Source organism: Protopterus annectens, chromosome 11.part0 (genome assembly GCF_019279795.1).
Source record: "Protopterus annectens isolate FY-2018-M chromosome 11.part0, PAN1.0, whole genome shotgun sequence".
In the NCBI taxonomy this organism is placed as follows: domain Eukaryota; kingdom Metazoa; phylum Chordata; order Ceratodontiformes; family Protopteridae; genus Protopterus; species Protopterus annectens.
The window spans coordinates 1,257,273,028-1,257,291,722 of record NC_056745.1 but is presented as its reverse complement, the minus strand read 5'-3'; the positions used below and the strand labels follow the sequence as shown (position 1 = coordinate 1,257,291,722).

General features: G+C 43.8%; 1 protein-coding gene across 1 annotated transcript in view; it reads left to right on the top strand.

The window, feature by feature from the left end:
* Positions 1-18,695, top strand: part of LOC122815059 (peroxisomal succinyl-coenzyme A thioesterase-like) — a 621,446-nt gene that overhangs the window by 578,196 nt on the left and 24,555 nt on the right. Inside the window, exon 10 of the mRNA XM_044087303.1 lies at positions 16,030-16,171. Within this exon, the coding sequence (XP_043943238.1) occupies positions 16,030-16,171 (142 nt within the window). The remainder of the gene's footprint in view (positions 1-16,029; positions 16,172-18,695) is intronic.

Here is an 18,695-nt window from a genome sequence, read left to right as displayed (position 1 = left end):
AAATTACCACATAGGTGGTAATCCATTAAGTACGGAAGAGGTAATCATGGACCTAGGGACCCAGGTTGACAGTAACCTCTCATTTGACACTCACATTGCCAAGGTGGTTAGGAAGACCTTCTATATTGCCCACCTTATCATGAAGGGTTTCACATCTAGATCAAGAGAGGTCATTGTGCCCCTGTACTCTTCTCTTATCAGGCCAATGATTGAGTACAATGCCCCATTTGGGATGCATCTCACCCGACACCTGCAGCAGTTGGAAAGACCCCCAAAAGTTCCTCACCAAGAGGATAAAGGGTCTTAAACATATGTCATATGCTGCCTGACTGAAAAAACTCCGCTCTATTCAGTCGCATACCGCCTACTCAGAGGTGATCTGTGCCTGACGTACAAGGCCATGTCCAATCCGGAATTAATGGACATGCTCCACCTCAGAAAATCCAAATCCATCAGAGCCACGAGAACAAGAGACTTAAACCTCAACACAGAAATAAATAGGACGTGCTGGAGGGACAGATTCATAACCCAGAGGCTCCCTACACTCGAACAGAATCCCAGTCCATGTTAGGCAGAGCCCCTCACTGACTCTATTCTAAAGAAATCTCGACGAATGGATGGGAGATCGTAGGCTTACCCCGGGGGTCATCTCTGTGTCACTACTAGACAGAGGCACAGTAAACTAAAACCCTAAAAGGGCGTAGTATTCTCATCCTAAGGGGTGGTGAAAGCCACACACACTCTGGCTAGGCTTATAAATGCCCTAGGGCAGATAGCCTAGTACGAACCTATGAACCAAAGCAGCAAGGCTTTCAGGACCGGCCACAGTGTCAATAAAACAAGCATAAATACTCTCAAGATGTTAAAAGTATTTCCTAAAGGGCCAACTACAATGAAAGGTAGTGCAATATTTAATGATAAATAATAAAACAAAAAAAAAAGGAGAATACTGAATACAATAAATGACAGTTTCAACTACAGAGATATAAAAAGTAATACAGATAGTTTGTCACAGATGCAGAAAACAATACTAAACTGTTCTCAGTAAATGTCCCTAAGAAAATAATTACCCTTCCCTGACCACTTACTTAAAGAAAGGCAAGCTGATATGTGCTGAGTGTCTTACCACAGCAAAAGCCAGATGTCTGTCTGTCTCTCTCTCTGTGTGTGGAGATATATATGTCCCGTCAGAATTCTTTCATGTCAGGTTCCAAAGTGCTGCTAGGGTTCCAAAGAAATCAGATGCTGGTTAGAAGATGACATCACCCCCTGGTCACCTGACTGTGGTACAATACACACACAGAGCTTTGCTAAGATCTATGGCAGCATCTAAAAACACAATTTAAAACTTTCCACCCTTCCAGAGTTCTCTGATAAACACATATTTGATCAGTTACAACAATGCAACCTAACATACATGCATACATTCTTTTTATCCAGCAGGACCTACTGTTGATGCATTTTTAACACAAGTAACTTTACAAATATATTTTTAACCCAAACATTGGTACAAATCAGTGTGATAGTTAAGTAACATAACATTCTTTACAAAACTCCAGCTAGCTATGCTGGCATATGTACGCATGCACTGCCCTACTCTCTCTGGCAGAGATGGCACTACCTTATAACACCCCCCTCTTCTGAAAATCCGAGATAATTTTTTCAAGTGACCCTAGAAAAATATTACTTGAGACAAATGGGCCTGTCTGGGAACACATTGACCTGTACCCTGTCTTGAGAGCCCATCTGCATTGGTATTGCTGGCCCCACTACGGTACTGTACTGTCATGATGTCCCTGCAACCATAGGCTCCACCTTAACTTGGCATTTTAGTGGCTGACTGAATGTAGCCATGCTAAGGAATTGTGGTCTTTAACCTCAGTGAATTTCTTTACCTACAGGTAGGGCTGAAGTTTCTGCAGTGCCCATACTATGGCTAGACATTCTTTTTCCTGCAGCTGCATAGCATTCCTCCATTGGTTGAAGTCTACAGCTGAGATATACATCTGGGTGCTCTTCTCACTTTGAGAAAATTTGACTGAGTACAGCCCCCAGCTCGTGGTTTGAAGCATCCATCTGCACAACAAATTCTTTGCTGTAATCTGTACTGGCTATCACAGGAGCTCCTCCCAAAGCCCCTTTAAGCTTTCTGAATATTTGCAGCTTATTTTTTCTGACAGAAATGAGCACCATAACCTGCTATCCCACAGCATACTCTCAAGCTCAAACAATCCTGTCATATGAGACCTTTTTCTGCTGTTTGTCTCCTGCCAGGTTCTCCACAACAGACTTCTTGTGGGATTCACACTCACCCTCCCACTCGTTTCAAATCAAATCCAAAGGCCACCTCACTTTTTTTTTTTTGCCCATATGGCAACTCAAAGGGTGAAAAACCTGTGGATTAATGAGGTAACTCTCTATGCAAACAGCAGATGGGGCAAATATTTGTCCCACTCTCTCTCTCTCTCTCAAACTGGTCTACAAACACATGTAGCATGGTGTTTAGTGTAGAGTTTAACTTGTCCACAACACCAATAGTCTGGGGTGGTAAGGGGTGGTTTTTAGGTGCTTCACCCCACAGCACTTCCACGGACAAGCCAGCAGGTCTGACATGAAATTGGTACCTGTGTCACTCAGTATTTCTCTCGGGGAAACCTACCTGTTGAAAATCTCTAACAAAGCATTTGCCACCTTCTGTGCCTCGATGGGGGGCAGAGCCACCACTTCAGGGTATCTAGTAGCATAATCTGCTACAATCAGGATGTACATCTTCACTTTGGAACTTGGGGTACTCAGAGACCCCACAATATCCATAGCTACTCTCTGAAATGGCTGTTTAGTCACAGGTAAAAGGATCAAAGGAGCTTTGACTTTGTCTGTTGCCTTACATACCTTTTAGCACTGCTCACAGGTCCTACAGTACTCTGTTACATCCCTTGCAATCCCAGGACAATAAATGTTATGCATAATATGCCTCTTGGTACTCTTTATGCCCATATCACCTGCAAAATTAATGTCATGGGCTATGGCTAGAAGTGCTAGATGGTAGGCTTTGGGCACTGCCAACTGCTGCATTACCTCACCCTCTAGCCCTTCCTCAGGGATCCACTCTCAATACAGTAACCTTTTGTTTCAGTATACAGACTCCCCTTTTCCTTGAGAATCAGGCGCCTCCATAGCTACCTCCCTCAATCCTCGTAACGTGACCCTTCCCATCTCCCTTTCCACGAGAAGCCTGGTATTGTCTGACAGCAGTCCTCAATGTCAGTGTGGGTGCTACCACTCACCTCTACCCTTGCAGTCACCCTGTCCACAGGAACATCAGTACCTACCAGCATCTGTCTCTTACTTTCAGGCTTACTGCTACAGGGTAGCTCCCTCCCTGAAATAGCCACCTCACCAGCCCCAGCTTCAGGTGTGGGGTCTATCTTGGTCTCCCCAGACTACCTGACCCACATGCCTGTCTCCAAGCCTGACTGCCTGTAATTGCATGCACACAAGGTACTGCATTGTCAAAATTATTCACTATCACAGCATCTGCAGGGATGTCCTCAAACAAACCTACCTCTTTGCTTCCTTTTCCACTCTCCCAGTCAAGGTGAACCCTAGCCAGAGGTATTTGGAATGGAGTCCTTCCTAAAGATCTGACTGGTGTGGACTTCCCATGCAAGTACTGTTCCTCTTTAACCACTGCAGGCTACACAACGGTTATGTCAGAGGCTGTCTCTCTCTTAGCAGTGGACTGCCTTCCATCCACTAAGATAGGATACAAATTTCAGTGATAATTTGGTACCCCTGATGTCACCAGACAATTTACTACTGGCATGCTGTTATTCCCACTTGCTGGTTCCTTCACCTTTTGTTCCTCACCTTGCCTCAGTGAACATTTGTATGCCACATGGCCCCTCTGGTTACATTTAAAACATCTGACTCTTGGTCCTAGCCGTGTACCTGAACTAGTGGCTTCCTCTGTTACTAGTGTACTCCATTGGGTTGGTTTAGACTGCCCACCATGGGGTCCCCTATAGCCATGTGCAACATTTCGTATCCTCTTCTTGTGCATTAATGCCCTGCTTGCTAAGTAGAGATCTGCTTTTCTCCCCAAATCATCTGCAGAGTTACACTCCTGGTCTGCCAACCAGATTTTAATGTCCTCAGGCAAAGGGCTAAGGGCTTGTTCCCTCACCAAAAGGTCTGCCAGCCTTTCAGATGTGGTGATCTGACACCCACTCACCAACCTATGAAAATAATGCTTAACTCAGCAGTATAATCACATAGATTTTTATCTACCTTACATCTAGGCCAATAAAACTTTTTTGTAATCTTCAGGTGTTGACTTGAAACAATCTAGTGAGCATTGATGTTATGTAGTCCAATCTCGCCTACATTCTCACCCGTGGGTTTGGAGCCAAACCTCGGCTCCGACTCTGCCATACTCTAGCTCGAAGTCTTTCAATTGGCCGGGCTAAGAAGGTATCCCATGCTACACTGCTCTGTTTCCCCAGATCTCGTTTGCCGCTCGTATAGCTCAGACGTGGCCTCGCTCTTGGCTGTGGCTAAGTATAACTTTTGTCTTTATTGACAGTTTCTTGCTTCAAAAAAAGCTATTTTCATAGTTGTGTGTTGTGTGTGTACTGATTTAATCTGGTGTAATTTTTTCCTAGTAATATTGTCTTTTGTGGTGTCCTGCTAACTGTTTCCCCTACGGGCTAGGCCCGTTTCAGTTAGAGGACCTAGTCTGCCACTTCTTCTGTGTTGCTTAATAGTGTTAGTAGGTACCTATCCCTCGGGCTAGGACCGTTTAAGTTAGAGGACCTAGTCCTTTCCTTGTGTTCCTGTTGACCGCTTAAGTGAGAGGTCTTTTGTAATTGTCTGTTGGTTTTCTTTGTTCTCGAGCTTGTGGCTTCTATATTAATGGTTGATCGTGATTAACGGTTGGTGTTTTTCCTTCACTATGTCTAAGGATACGAAAGAGCATAAGCCCTTGGGCTTTAAGAAATGTACTAAATGTGGTTATAAGATGTCAATCACTGATGGACACTCTGTTTATTGTCTGGGGGCTATTCACCTCCAAGAATCTTGCACATTTTGCCATGCATTTAGCCCGCGTGTTCTTCAGGAAAGGAAACAAACTAATTTTGAAAGGACTTTTGAAACCCTCCTTCGAGGAGAATTTGGGAAGGGCTTCTAGCTTTAAGTCCTCTCCCTGTAAGAGTAAAACTTCCAAGGCTAAAAAGCATTCCCTGTCTCCATTTGTATCCTCAGAGCCTTCGGAGAAAGTAGTAAAATCTACTGTGGCATCCTCTGCTCCACTGTCCTCGGAGCCGCAGGAAGTTAGTGTATTGACTGAATCTGCTTCGGCTCCAAGTCCCTCTGAGCCAATTGCGGAGGTGCTAGTTTGGAGCCGGTCTCCTTCGTAGAGGAGGTCTAGATCTCCTTCCTTATCTTCTAGGTCCTCCAGGACTCTTTCAGATGTGGATGTAGATAGAGTGGTACAGAGACTGCTCCAGTCACCGGTACTGGCAAAATTGTTTTCGGCTCCGGAGCCTGTCACCCAGCCAGCGTCGATACTTCCTCCTCTGATCGAATCTCAGCTTTCAGAGCCAGAGTGGTCGGCACCATCTGATGTCCCTAGGTCGGCTCCGATGGCCCATCCTGGCTTATTGGCTCCGGCTTCAGCTCCGACCCCGTCGGCTGTGTCCACGACTCATGGTTCCTCGGTCAGACCCAAGGGGGAGGCCTCGGGTCACTTTTCAGCTCCTGCCCTCCCTCTCGGTGCTTCGGTGTGGGGGAGCCTGACACCTGCTTCGGATTCGGACCTTGTCCCTTCTGCTCCGAGGTCTCCCATGGTTGGTCAATCTTCGGAGCCGGGGGGGACTAGCTTTCGAGGCCATGCGGAGCCCGCTGGCCAGGTCTTCAGCGGCATCGTTCAGCACTGACACACTGTCCCCTCCAGCTCCGGTGCGGGTCTCTGATCGCCCTCTATCTTTCGACAGCAGAGACCCAAAGCCTCAGGATACCCACATGAGTGGTCCCCATATTTCTGAGGGCCCCTCAGTGTTTTTGCCTGAGGAGCCACCCAGAAAATGAACGTGCAAGAGGAAGCACATTGACTCCCAAGTTAAGTCCTTCACATCAGACACCGACCAAGGAATTGGAGGGGTCCCCAAGTCATCCTCTGAAGCGCTCCCTTTCTCTGACATCCTAGAAATTTTGAAGAAGAGGGGTGACTGGCCCTCCAAAGCTCCCTCCGAGGAGGAGTCTGTGTTCCTGAAGGCCTTTAGGGCTCAGCCCTCCGCCTCCTGGGTGTCTCCACTCTTCTACGAACTTTTAGATTTGGTTTGTCGAAGGGTGTGGGAAACCCCTGACTGTGGGACCAGTCCCCAGGAGACTCAAATTCTTGTCTGCCCCCTCTGACAAATAGTTTCTATCAAAGGGAGTTCCTGTAGATGCCATGGTGGTGGCAGCGGCCACCTAGAAGGCACTGTCTGAGACTTAGTCTACGGTCCATCCTCCTAACAAGTAGTCTAGGACCATGGACCGGTACGGGAAGCGTATATTTTCTTCAGCGGCCTTTACTTTGTGGTAACTGAATTACTTATCACATTTTACACGGCTCCAAAGAGATCTCCTGAAGGAGCTTGGAGTTGCTCTGCAAAGTAACATTTCTGATGCGGTGGCTCAGAAGGTCAACGCTCAGATGTCTACCCTCAACTCTATTGCTAACTCCTCCATGAGACTGATCTCTTATGCAGCCAAAGGAGTGGGTAGGGAAGCAAGTTCGGGAGTTGCTCTTAGGAGACACTCCTGGATGCGCCTCTGTAATTTCACGGAGTCCTTCAAGTCTACGTTCACCAGTGCCCCGTTGGATGGTTCCTCCTTATTCGGAACCAAGGCGAAGGACACTCTCACTAGGTGCGAGCAAGAGGGCAAAAAACTGCCTGCTGTGGGAGTCCATTTTTCCCAACTCTCTAGGCCTTATCCCAAGACCCAGAGGTGTGGGAAGATGTGGTTCAAAAAATTGCAGAGGATTTTTCATGATGCACAAGGTGAGTCCCCCCCCCAGAGGCAGGGGAGGGGGTGGTAATTCTGGTAGACGCAGCTCTAGGGGCAGAGGAGGCCTGCGTAACCAGAGAGACTGCGATTCCTTTCGTGGTTCTCTCTACCAGCACTCCTGATGGGAAGCCCGACTGTGCATTTCCGGAGCCAGTTAGGGGTCGCATTTCACTATACCCAGAGGCCTGGCAAAGTATCACTCAGGACCAATGGGTATTAAAAATAGTTTCCGGAGGATATCGCATTCCCTTCTCTTCAGCTCCCCCTCCGATCAGAAAAATCCCAGATGTTCCACCCAATCAAAGGGATTCCGCAGCTTCAGAGGTTTTAAAGTTGCTAGAAAAAAGGAGCCATCCAGCATGTACCCTCAGACCAGATCGGATTAGGGACTTGCTCCAGATTCTTTTTGGTGCCGAAAAGGACAGGGACCTGAGACCCATTTTGGATCTCAGCAGATTGAACACCTATGTGAAGAAGTCACGTTGCAATCTATTCTCCCATTGTTGGGATAAAGAAGTGTGGATGTGCTCCATCGACCTCAAGGATGCTTACTACCATATAAAGATGGACAGGGCATCCAGAAGTCATCTACGCTTCCGGCTGGGAGCCAGTCATTTTCAGTTTCGCACCCTGCCCTTTGGTCTCACCACAGCCCCCAGGGTGTTCACCAAATGCATGGCAGTGGTGATGGCTTACTTGAGACGTCAGGGATTCCAAGTGTTTCCATACCTGGACAACTGGCTCCTTTCTCCCACCACCAGGCATCTACTCCTACAAACCAGAGATGCCACGATCAAACTATCTCAACAATTAGGTATCACTCTAAATTGGGAAAAGTCTGCATTGTTGCCCTCGCAGCATGTCACCTTTATAGGCGCTGAGTTAGACACCGTGCTCATGAGGACGTTTTTACCACTAGAAAGGATTCAAAGTTTACAGCAGCAGGTGTACGCGTTGCTCCCTTTGAGAAGAGTGAAGGCAAGATTGATCCTCAAATTGTTGGGGACGATGGCTGCTACATTTATGTTGGTTCCTCTGGCGAGGCTACACATGAGGCTGCTTCAATGGCTACTCTTCACCCAGTGGTGTCTACAACATCTTCTGCTTTCTCATTTCATAATAATCACAGACAAGTGCAAACAGGATCTGCACTGGTGGCTTCACACCAGCAACCTCGACATGGGAAAACCCTTCTTTCCATCCCCTCCGGTTGCCACAGTGACCCCGGATGCCTCCCAGATGGGGTGGGGGTGGGGGGGTTATCTAGGCAGGAAAGTCCAAGGCACGTGGCAAGAACATGAGATGTATGTCCTGGAGATGAGAGCAGTGCTACTAGCGTTGCAAGCACTTCAGAGCTTTCCTCCTCTCGGGACAATTGCTATCCACACAGACTATGTCGGTGGTATGGTATCTAAACAAACAGGGAGGAACCAAGTCGTACCCCCTTTGCAGAGAGGCCATGCGAGTGTGGCAGTGGGCAGTGGCTTCCCAACATTTTCTTGCAGCAACGCACATTCCGGGGAAGTCCAGTGTGATTGCCAACAGGTTGAGCAGAGCTATTCTGATGCCTCATGAGTGGTCCTGAACAATCAGGTTGCGGAGCAGATTTTCTGCAGGTGGGGTCAGCCTTGCTACGATCTATTTGCCAGCCCCCTCAATACCAAATGCAGCAGCTACTTCACCCTTATCCCCCCTCAGGGGGAGTCACCCAGGGACGCTGTAGTTCACGACTGGCCCTCCGGTCTACTGTATGCCTTCCCTCCTGTTCCTCTGCTGACAAAGATTATTCAGAAATCGCAATCTTTGGGAAGCAAAATGATTCTGATTGCGCCATACTGGCCTTGGGGTTCCCCTTTCTCCGTCCTTACCTAGTGGACGCCCCCTGGATTCTGGACCCTCAACTAGATCTGCTGACTCATATGTCAGGGCAGCTCCATCCCTCTCTTCAGACCCTCCGGCTGACAGCCTGGCTCCTCCACTTCCATAATTAGTCAGGCTTCATCATTTTTCGCCAGAAGTGGTTCATATTCTGTCTTCCTCCCATAAGCCTTCCACCAGAAAAATCTATTCCACCAAATGGAAGAGATTTTCCATATGGGTGCATGCAAGACAAATTGATCCTTATACAGCTCCAGTTTTGTTAGTCCTGGAGTTCCTCTCCATGCTTTTCAACCAGGGATCAGAGGCCACAACTATTAAGGTCCAGTTGGCGGCTATTTCCACTTTTCATGTTGCTGATGAGCCTAGTCTCATGGCGCACAGACTTTGTAAGGCATTCCTGAAGCGCACTATGCTGCAGTTTTTGACCCAGTTATGCCTTGGGACTTAAATGTTGTTCTACAATGTCTCACTTCACCCCCCTTTGTACCTGCAGCCACTTGTGATTTAAAATATTTGACTTGGAAGACAATCTTTTTAGTAGCCATCACTTCAGCCAGATGTGTCTCGGAGCTTCAAGCCTTATCAGATTTTTCATAAGGACAAGGTTTCTCTCAAACCAAATCCTTCTTTTCTACCGAAAGTGGCTTCCGTTAGTAATCTAAACCAATTCATTGAACTACCTGTATTCTTTCCAGAGTTCTCGAACAAGGCAGAATTTAGATTTCATCAGCTGGATGTGCACAGACAATTACGATTCTATTTACATAGAACGAAGGATCTTAGAAAATCGGATCAGTGGTTTGTCTCATTTTCAGAAAACAGGATTGGGTCTCCTGTTTCCAAAGTCACTTTGTCTAGATGGATCTCCAGTTGTATTTCATTCATTTATGCTTCAGGTGGCAGGGATTTACCATTTCAAGTGAAGGCTCATTCTACCCGATCTGTGTCTACATCTACAGCCTTTCAGGCCAGGTTGTCTATGGATGATATTTGTGCTGCAGCTACATGGGCATCTCCTCATACCTTTGTTACTCACTACAAGTTATATTTGGTGTCCAGAGTGCTCAGGAATATTTTCCACTGAGCCTCCCAGGATTCAGGTGCTGGGGACGCTGTACCACGGGTAAGAATGTAGGCGAGATTGGACTACATAACATCAAGAAGTTATGTACTCACCATAACGTTCGATGTATGTAGTCCATCTCGCCTCACATTCTTACTTACCCCCCCTCCTTCCCCCATCCTGGAGGACCTAGGGGTTTGGTATGGTTTCAAATTCCTTTCTGGTTGGTATGTTCTTCCTTCTCTATATGTTGTTGTGTGTGGAGAAGTGAGTGATTTTAGCTTGCAGCAAACAAGATCTAGGGAAAGGGAGCAGTGCAGCATGGGATACCTTCTTAGCCCAGCCAATTGAAAGACTTCGAGCTCGAGTATGGCAGAGTCAGAGCCGAGGTTCGGCTCCGAACCCATGGCTAAAAATGTGAGGCGAGATGGACTACATACATCGAACGTTATGGTGAGTACATAACTTCTTGTTTTACTTTGTCATAGTTTAAACAACCAGTATCAGAAAATTTAGAAACAGCAGTTACAGCTTTACTATGGAGTAAGGGGGTCAGGAACCATAGCCAGAGCCCTTGGTCAGTATTATACTGTTTACATACCCTTTCAAATACGTGGATAAAACTATCATATTCATCACCCTGTGTAAACTGTGGAAGAAATTTTCTGACCTTTATTGCTTCTGGGGTTTGGTTATTCCTTTCCCCATTACCTCTATGACCCTACCGAAGAGTCAGCATCTCCCTCTCATGTTGGCACTGTTTTTCATTTTCTTCAGCCTCCAAATGCTGCAGCCTCTGCTGATTCTAACTCCATCTGTCTCTCCAGTCATTTGGCCTCCATTTCAGGTCTGTCTAACTTTAGTCAGATTTGTAAGTCCTCTGAAGAAGGGGTGAACTGTCCTGTTTCTGAAGACTGCACATCCACATCACCTGACTGGTTGTCTTCTGGGTTGCTGGTCCATGCTTCTGCTGTAACCAAGGCTGAAATAATTTCCTCTGTAGTCAGGTTGCCATGCACCAGTCCTTTGACATCACACACCTTGGCCAACTGATTCTTGATCAGCTTGCTTGTAATTCTCTGCTTCTATCCTTGCCTGCTTTCCCTGACTAAACTAACAAAAATAAATAAAACTGTTGTGAAATTAAACTCTGTATGTTTACCTTGTGGCTTTTGAGAGAGCACACTCTTTCAGTGACAACTGCCCACTGACTACTGAAGTTCAGTTAGTATCCCACTCAGCTGCCACTATGTGATGGGTCCCTACTTCGGCCAGCAATCAAGGAGACTCGATCGTCACCACTGACTTTGGTGAGGGACTGTCACTAAGAGCAAAGATAGATTCACACAGTATTTTCAGATGCAGCTCCCTGCGTCAAGCACAATTTCCCTTAAATGCACACACGGAGCATGCTGCAGACCTGGGGTTGGTCTCTGTTTCTCTCTTCAGACCCACACAAAACTCCCCACTGACCACTTTGGAACTTTGTGTCCCTGTTTCCAGTAGCTGCCTCCCAAACTTGGATATTTGAGTTTCACACACATACACACTTGGGAAGAGCTTGCAAAGATTTGCTAGTTGTGCCCCTTTCGGAAGACTGAGGTAATCACATTGCCACCAGTCTGATACCCTAGGGCTGTTACAAAGGGTACCCAATTATACTCTGTAAAATTAATACTATTACAAGTAATAGGGTGTGACCAAAGCAGCAAGGCTTTCAGGAGCGGCCACAGTGTCACTAAAACAAGCATAAGTACTCTGAAGACGTATTGTCTAAAGGACCAGACATAGTGAAAGATAGTTCAATATTTAATGATAAATAAAACAGAAAACAGGAGAAGACTGAATACAGTAAACAGAGTTTCAGCCACAGAGCTATAAATAATACAGTTGGATAGCTTCTCATTGGTGCAGAAAACAGTACTAAACTATTCTCACTAAATGTCCCTGACTAACTAAAGAATTACTGTTCCTTAATTACTTATAAAGCAAGGCAAGCTAATGTGTGCCGAGTGTCTTGCCACGGCAAAAGCCAAATGATGTCTGTGTCTCAGTGTGGATGTGTGAGATATATATCCTGTCAGGTTCCAAAGTGCTGCTGCTATGGTTCCAAAGAAACCAGGTGCTGGTTACAGGATGACATCACCCCTGGTCACCTGAGTCTGGTACAATACACACACAGAGCATTGCTAATATCTGTAGCAGCATCTGAAAACTATAACAAAATTTTAAACGTTCTATCCTTCCAGGGTTTTCTGATAAACATACACATTTATAATATACATGCATCCATTCTTTCTGTTCAGCAGGACCTACTGTTGATGCATTTTTAACACAAGTAACTTCACAAATGCATTTTTAACCGAAATATCTGTACAAAGCAGTGTGATAGTCAAATAACATAAAATTCTTTACAAAATTCCAGCTAGCTATGCTGGCATATGTACACATGCACCACCCTACTATCCCAGGCACAGATGGCAATCCCTCATAACATCACACCTTGGATGCCTGGTTTCACTTCTGAGGTGTGAATGTGATACAACAGAGGATGTAAGACTTACTCTAATGAGTGCCACTTGTAGTATTTCTACAGCTAGAGGACATCCTCTCTACATGGACTACAGGAGTTTGGTCTGTAAGCCTTTTAGCTGTCCAGTGAAGAATTTAAGAGTTAGTACAAGACTAGATACTTTTCTTATGATGCCACATGTGGAATAGTAGAAGGAAGTATATTGAGAAACTCTGCTCTGAATTTAAATGTAAGGTAGACTCTAATGCATTACATAAACACACACAGTAGCATCAGTCTGACAAGCCTGATCTGCAAGGGCATGGAACTTATAAACAAAGACATTGGCAACCTTCAAACACTGGACCCCACCCAGTTTGGGTTCATGAAGGGCTGATCTTGTCTCCTGAACCTGATTAACTTCTTCGAATTAGTCTCCAGAGCTGTGGACGAGGGTAAGGAGGTCCACACAGCCTATCTGGACCGCGCGAAGGCCTTCGACACCATCCCCCACTCTGGAATCCTAGATAAAATTACTAAGCTGGGCATAAATCCCTATGTCACTCAATGGGTTGCCAACTGGCTTACTGACAGAACCCAGACTGTAAAAGTAGCCGACTCCAAATCCAGCTCCAGCCAAGTGACAAGTGGAGTACCTCAGGGTTCAGTCCTGGAACTGCTCTTGTTTGGCATCTACTTCTCTGAAGTACAGGCCCAACACTAAGGTACTCTGGCTAACAAAGTTTGCAGATGACTGCAAACTGGGAGCCATTATTGAATCCCCAAATTATGTGGATATTCTACAAAAGGGCCTTACAGAAACAGATGCTTGGTGCCAGAGCCATGGGCTCAAGTTTAATGCCAAGAAATGTATAGTTATCCTCTTTGGGAAAAAACATGTACCCATAAATTACCACATAAGTGGCAGTACACTAAACACCGAAAGTGTGATGAGAGACTTAGGGATACGTGGACAGAGGTCTCACCTTCGATAACCACATCACCACAACAGTCAGGAAATCCTATGTGGCACACCTCATCACTAAGGGCTTTTCATCCAGAAAAAAGGAGGTCATTGTCCCACTCTACTCATCCCTCATTAGACCCATTAAAGTGTACCTCACAAGACATCTGCAACAGCTGGAAAGGTCGCAGAAATACCTCACTAAAAGAATCACAGGCCTAAAGCAGATGCCCTATGCTGACCGTCTAAAAAACTCCAGCTATACTCTGTGGCATATCGTCTACTGAGAGGCAATCTCTGCTTAACATACAAGGCCATGTCAAACCGTGAGCTGTGAACATGCTCCACTTAAAGAAATCCCAGTCCCCAAGAGCCACACACTCCAGGGATCTAAACTTTGTTATCACAATGTACAAAACATGCAGGAGGGATAGGTTCCTGACCCAGAGACTCCCCATACTCTGGAATAGACAGCCCATACATGTCAAGCAGAGAGCCTCCTTAGCCCTCTTCAAAAGGAACCTTGACGATTGGATGGGAGATGGGAAATTCACCCCGGGGATCACATCAGTCGCCCTGCTAGACAGGGGTCCAGGGAAGTAAATATTGTGGGAAGAAATATGCAGGGAATTGTTATGGCTAGGCTTGTATAGGCCCTAGAGCCGATAGCCTAGTATGAACCTATGAACTTACTAATTAATGTTTCACACACCTTACTTCAATTGTATTTATTCCTAACATTTATATTATAACCTCGTTACTCCTCACTTATAGGTCATAGCTAATATTTGCTTGCTATGTATATTCCACATGAACTATTTGCATACTAAGTGTTTTATACATGGAATTTAATTTCATGTATAATGTCACCACAGAAGAAATACCTGTTTATCTTTGTGTAGTTATTACTAGAAAATAATTACCTGCTTGTGTCTAGATGTCTTAGGAATTATATATGTAATGTTATCTTTGTAAAAAAATGTTTTGTCATGAATATCTTAAATGTGTCTGCTGGAGCTTTTCTCGCCAGGTCTCTACTGATAATGGGATTTGCCAAGTTGGAGTTTATTGGGAAACCATATTAGAAATTGTGAAATGCAACAGAAGAAGAGGAAATTTTATGATTAAAACAGAGAGGACAAATTATTTTTGGATGTCAAGATTCAGAGTGGATTCTCTGGCTGGACTAAATGATACATATAGCTTAAGACCCATAGTCAAATGCAAAACTGTTAAGGTTTGTCTTATTCTTTTACTTGCATAGTTTGATGTTTCAATGTGTGTTTATTTCTAAGTAAATATGAAAATTTCTCTGCAAAAAAGCAAGAAGACATTACTTTTACATTTGTTTTGCAGAGGACAAGGCCCCTACACCCCTTCAGTTTTGGAGGCAAGTCCTCCACACCCTTTAACTATATCTACTGTATATCTATAATTTTGTGTGTGTGTATATGTATATATATTTGAATCATATGATTAGTGTATTCTTATGACCTCAGAACAAAACTTATTTGTCAGAAAAAGTGATTATAGGAAAAACCTGCATGCTTACCTTTGCAGAGAGACATGAACAGTGTCTGAAATTGTCTTGACTCCTTGCTCCTATACCTATTAGTTCAAGTAAGACACTACGTAAGGCTAAGTATACAGGTGTCTTGTCTGGTACATTTTTTGTCTGGTAGCAGTACAGAGGTGCTGCCATCTGTTGATTTAACCACATAATTTGAAAGCATTCAGTTTCAAGTATAAGTAAAGCTCTCTTTTGTCTAGATAGTAACTGATATAAAAGCTACTAAAATGGGGGTTAGTTGTGTAATAACCATTTCATTCAATAACCCATTCTAGTGAAACTGTCAGAAAAAAAGTTTTTTTTCAAAAAGTTTGTCTTTGGGTGTTATGTGAGAGAAGTCCACCCACCATGCCCCAATACCAGGGGGGGTTCAACCATACACCATTATTGAGATTGCATCATGTCATGGGCACAGAAAGCAGTATTGCTTAAACTTTTTATTCCTGTTTATTTTTTAGTGAAGACCCTTAAAGTATGGCCTGGTTAGGTGATTTGCTTAGTCATCAGTTATGCAAACTACTACTATTAAAAGATATAGCGTTGTTCTGACTTCAGGTCTACCAAGAGTATATTTTTTCAGAACAAAGGTGGTATTTTTGGTGTTTGTAAATGCTGTGGAATGAAAATGATTTTAAAGTTTGTTTTCAATTGAAATTCAAGATGCAGCTGCTTTCTGTACAAGCATTGCATGAGTTTTTAATTGATAATGAATCTTATACCCTTCTCTGAAAATATCAGAATGTCAAACCATTTTAGAGAAGCAACTCATGTGCAGGCAGCAAGCATAGCTTAAGAACAGTAGTTTGGGGACAAACATCTTGAAAATGGTCAGTAGTTAAGGGATTAAAGAAATACTAAAAATCACTAGGTTTTACTACAAGCCATGGGATTACCTGAGTGTAGCACAGTGTTAGTTTGACATTCAAGATTTTTTTTCATATGAGATTATTCTTAATTTGTCTTTTTGACATTTTTTGTTCAAGATAGAGAAAATGATGCAAGAAGCTGGAAATGCACACCTTTTGACAAGGATCTGTTATCCTGGTGCAGGACATATTATTGAGCCGCCATATAATGCATTTGTACCAGAATCCATCTTAGTGTTTCCAAAACTACAAATGAAAGGTAAGCATTCCTGACTACTTTGAGGTGTATGTGTGGGGGGATGCTAACTGTTTAGACTCCAGTCAATGCCTACTGAGTATACCCATGCTTCACAATCCAGCAGGGTTCTCTTCTGCCATTTAATCATGGCCAGTAAAATGGTGTTAGTTTAGTTTAATCATCCCTTATAATTTTAGTTTAGTTTTTTTCATTCCTAGTAATGTTTTCTACTATAATTTTCAAAAACTGAGAGAATATTTTACTAAGGTAAAACACTCCCCGAGATGATTATATAACTGTATAGGACATAGTTCCCTGAGAAGGGGGTGAGATTTTGCTGTCATGGAAAAACACTTGAATAATTATTTAATTGGTAGGGGTCTACTCTAGGAGGACTTCATGGGCAGTGTTTGCGGTTGCACATGTATGGGTGATTAAACAGAACTGTCACTGAAACAAGTATTCTCTTTCACATCCTCAGTTTATTATTTGAATTTTACCAGTTCTTAGTCAGTTCCTTAATATTTATAAGGTTTCTTTTTCAGTTTTCATCTTTCATAATAAAATAAAAAAATATTTGCCAAGGGCCAGGAAATAGCATGCAGTTGCTTATTGTTTGTGGATAAACAGACCCATTGCCACTGTGTACCCTTGGACATTGGCCACATTATAGCTATGAGTGATCCAGTAATGCTAGATAGTATTGGACATTTTTAAAATCAGCAGTATGGTTGCAGTATTCTGAGCAAAAGAGATAAAACAAAGATACTCTGGTCTTGGCTTATCTGTCCTTGGCACATATCTGAAATTGACTGTTTTCTAAGATTATTTTTCTGATGATAAAAGGTACATCAAGATGTTATAGATCAGTGGTGCACAACCTTTTATGGGGAGAGCCACTACACATATTCATAGCGCAGCTATGGGTCACTTCAAAACATACGGGTTAACAGTAGGTAGAGGTGATTGGCATTTTTACTTAAGACAGCAGTAAACTGCAAAATTGACTTCACTACTATACTAAACAGTACATTAGTAGAATGAGTCACAGTATTCACATTAAATGTGATTACATTTCAAACACACTCGGTGGCAACAGTAGGTTATGCAGTCAGTGACAGTTGTGGCTGCATCTCTGAAACAAGCTTTGCAATGTCAGGCTCAGTGTTGATTGATGACAAATGCAACAATGCTTCAAGGTTATTGTCCATTAGCTGATTCCGAATACTACTTTTGTTAAGCTTCATTTGTGAAAATGTCCGTTCACAACGATACATGCTGCCAAACATACTTGCATGAACGCATGCATTGTCTCTAAGATTTACAAACACATCAGGAAGACTTGTAAAAGTCAATCAGACTGTTTTGTCTGAATGTAGCATGGAGTCCATCTGATGACTGAAGATCAATGAGTTCCAACTGGTACTTTGCCTCCATGTCATTAACAGAAACATTGAATGGATCTGCAAACTGTTTCAACTACAGTCTGTTCTTTTCAAAATCTTAAACCCGACTGTCGAATGTATCAAAACATCCAACTTTTCAATAACGGTCTGTGTATCAGTGCCTTGGTGTTTCTGCATTGACTGGAACGTGGGGAAGTGGATGAAATTCATGATACTGCCTGCAATCTAAATAGCTTCATCTGAAATGCTGACACATTGTTTGCAAGTTCAAAAACAAGCTGGTTTTTCCCTTGCAATTCAAGATCATTCAAGTGTTGTCACATCAGCAAGAAATGCCAACTTAGCCTGACATTATGTGTCAGTAAGGAAGGCAACTTTGGTTTCCTTGTTTTTACTCATGAATGTAGTAACCTCATCAAGCAATTCCCAGAATCTTCGCAGCATTTGACCCCGACTAAGCCATCGTACTTCACAGTAGTACAGCAGGTCACTGTGATCTGATTCAGTATCCAGAAGAAACTGCTGGAATTGACTATGGTTAAGGCCTCAACTTTTTATGAAGTTAACAGTTTTTACTACCATCTTCATTACTTCTTGAAAATCAAGGTCTTTGCCGCAGAGATTCTGCTGATGTATGATCCAGCGAAAGTTTACTAACTGCCTGTTTTGATCTCCCAGATGTTTTTTAATCATTGATAGCAGCCCATTACTCTCTCCTGTCATAGCTGGTGCAGCATCAGTTGTTATGCTCACCAGTTTTGTTATATCCACAGCCAGCCTGTCACACAGTTTCATTGTCTGTTCTAGCAGATCTGACCCCTTTGTTTGCCCTTTAAGGGAGCCCATGCCTATCAGCTCTTCAGTAATGTCGAAAGTAGGAGATACTCCATGAGCAAACACCAGCAGTTGTGCTGTGGAATCAATGTCAGTTGATTCATCAGCAGCCAGAGAAAAATATGAAAATAATGCTGCCTTGTCTGCCAGCTGCCTTATGACATCTCCAGGCAAGCTAGTAATTCTGCGCTGTATAGTCAACCGATTCAGACTGTTTCTAATTTCTTACAAACTTCTGGACACAGCTTTTTTGTTACAGCTCTCATGCAGTTCTTTACAAAATCACCTTCAGTGAAATATAACTA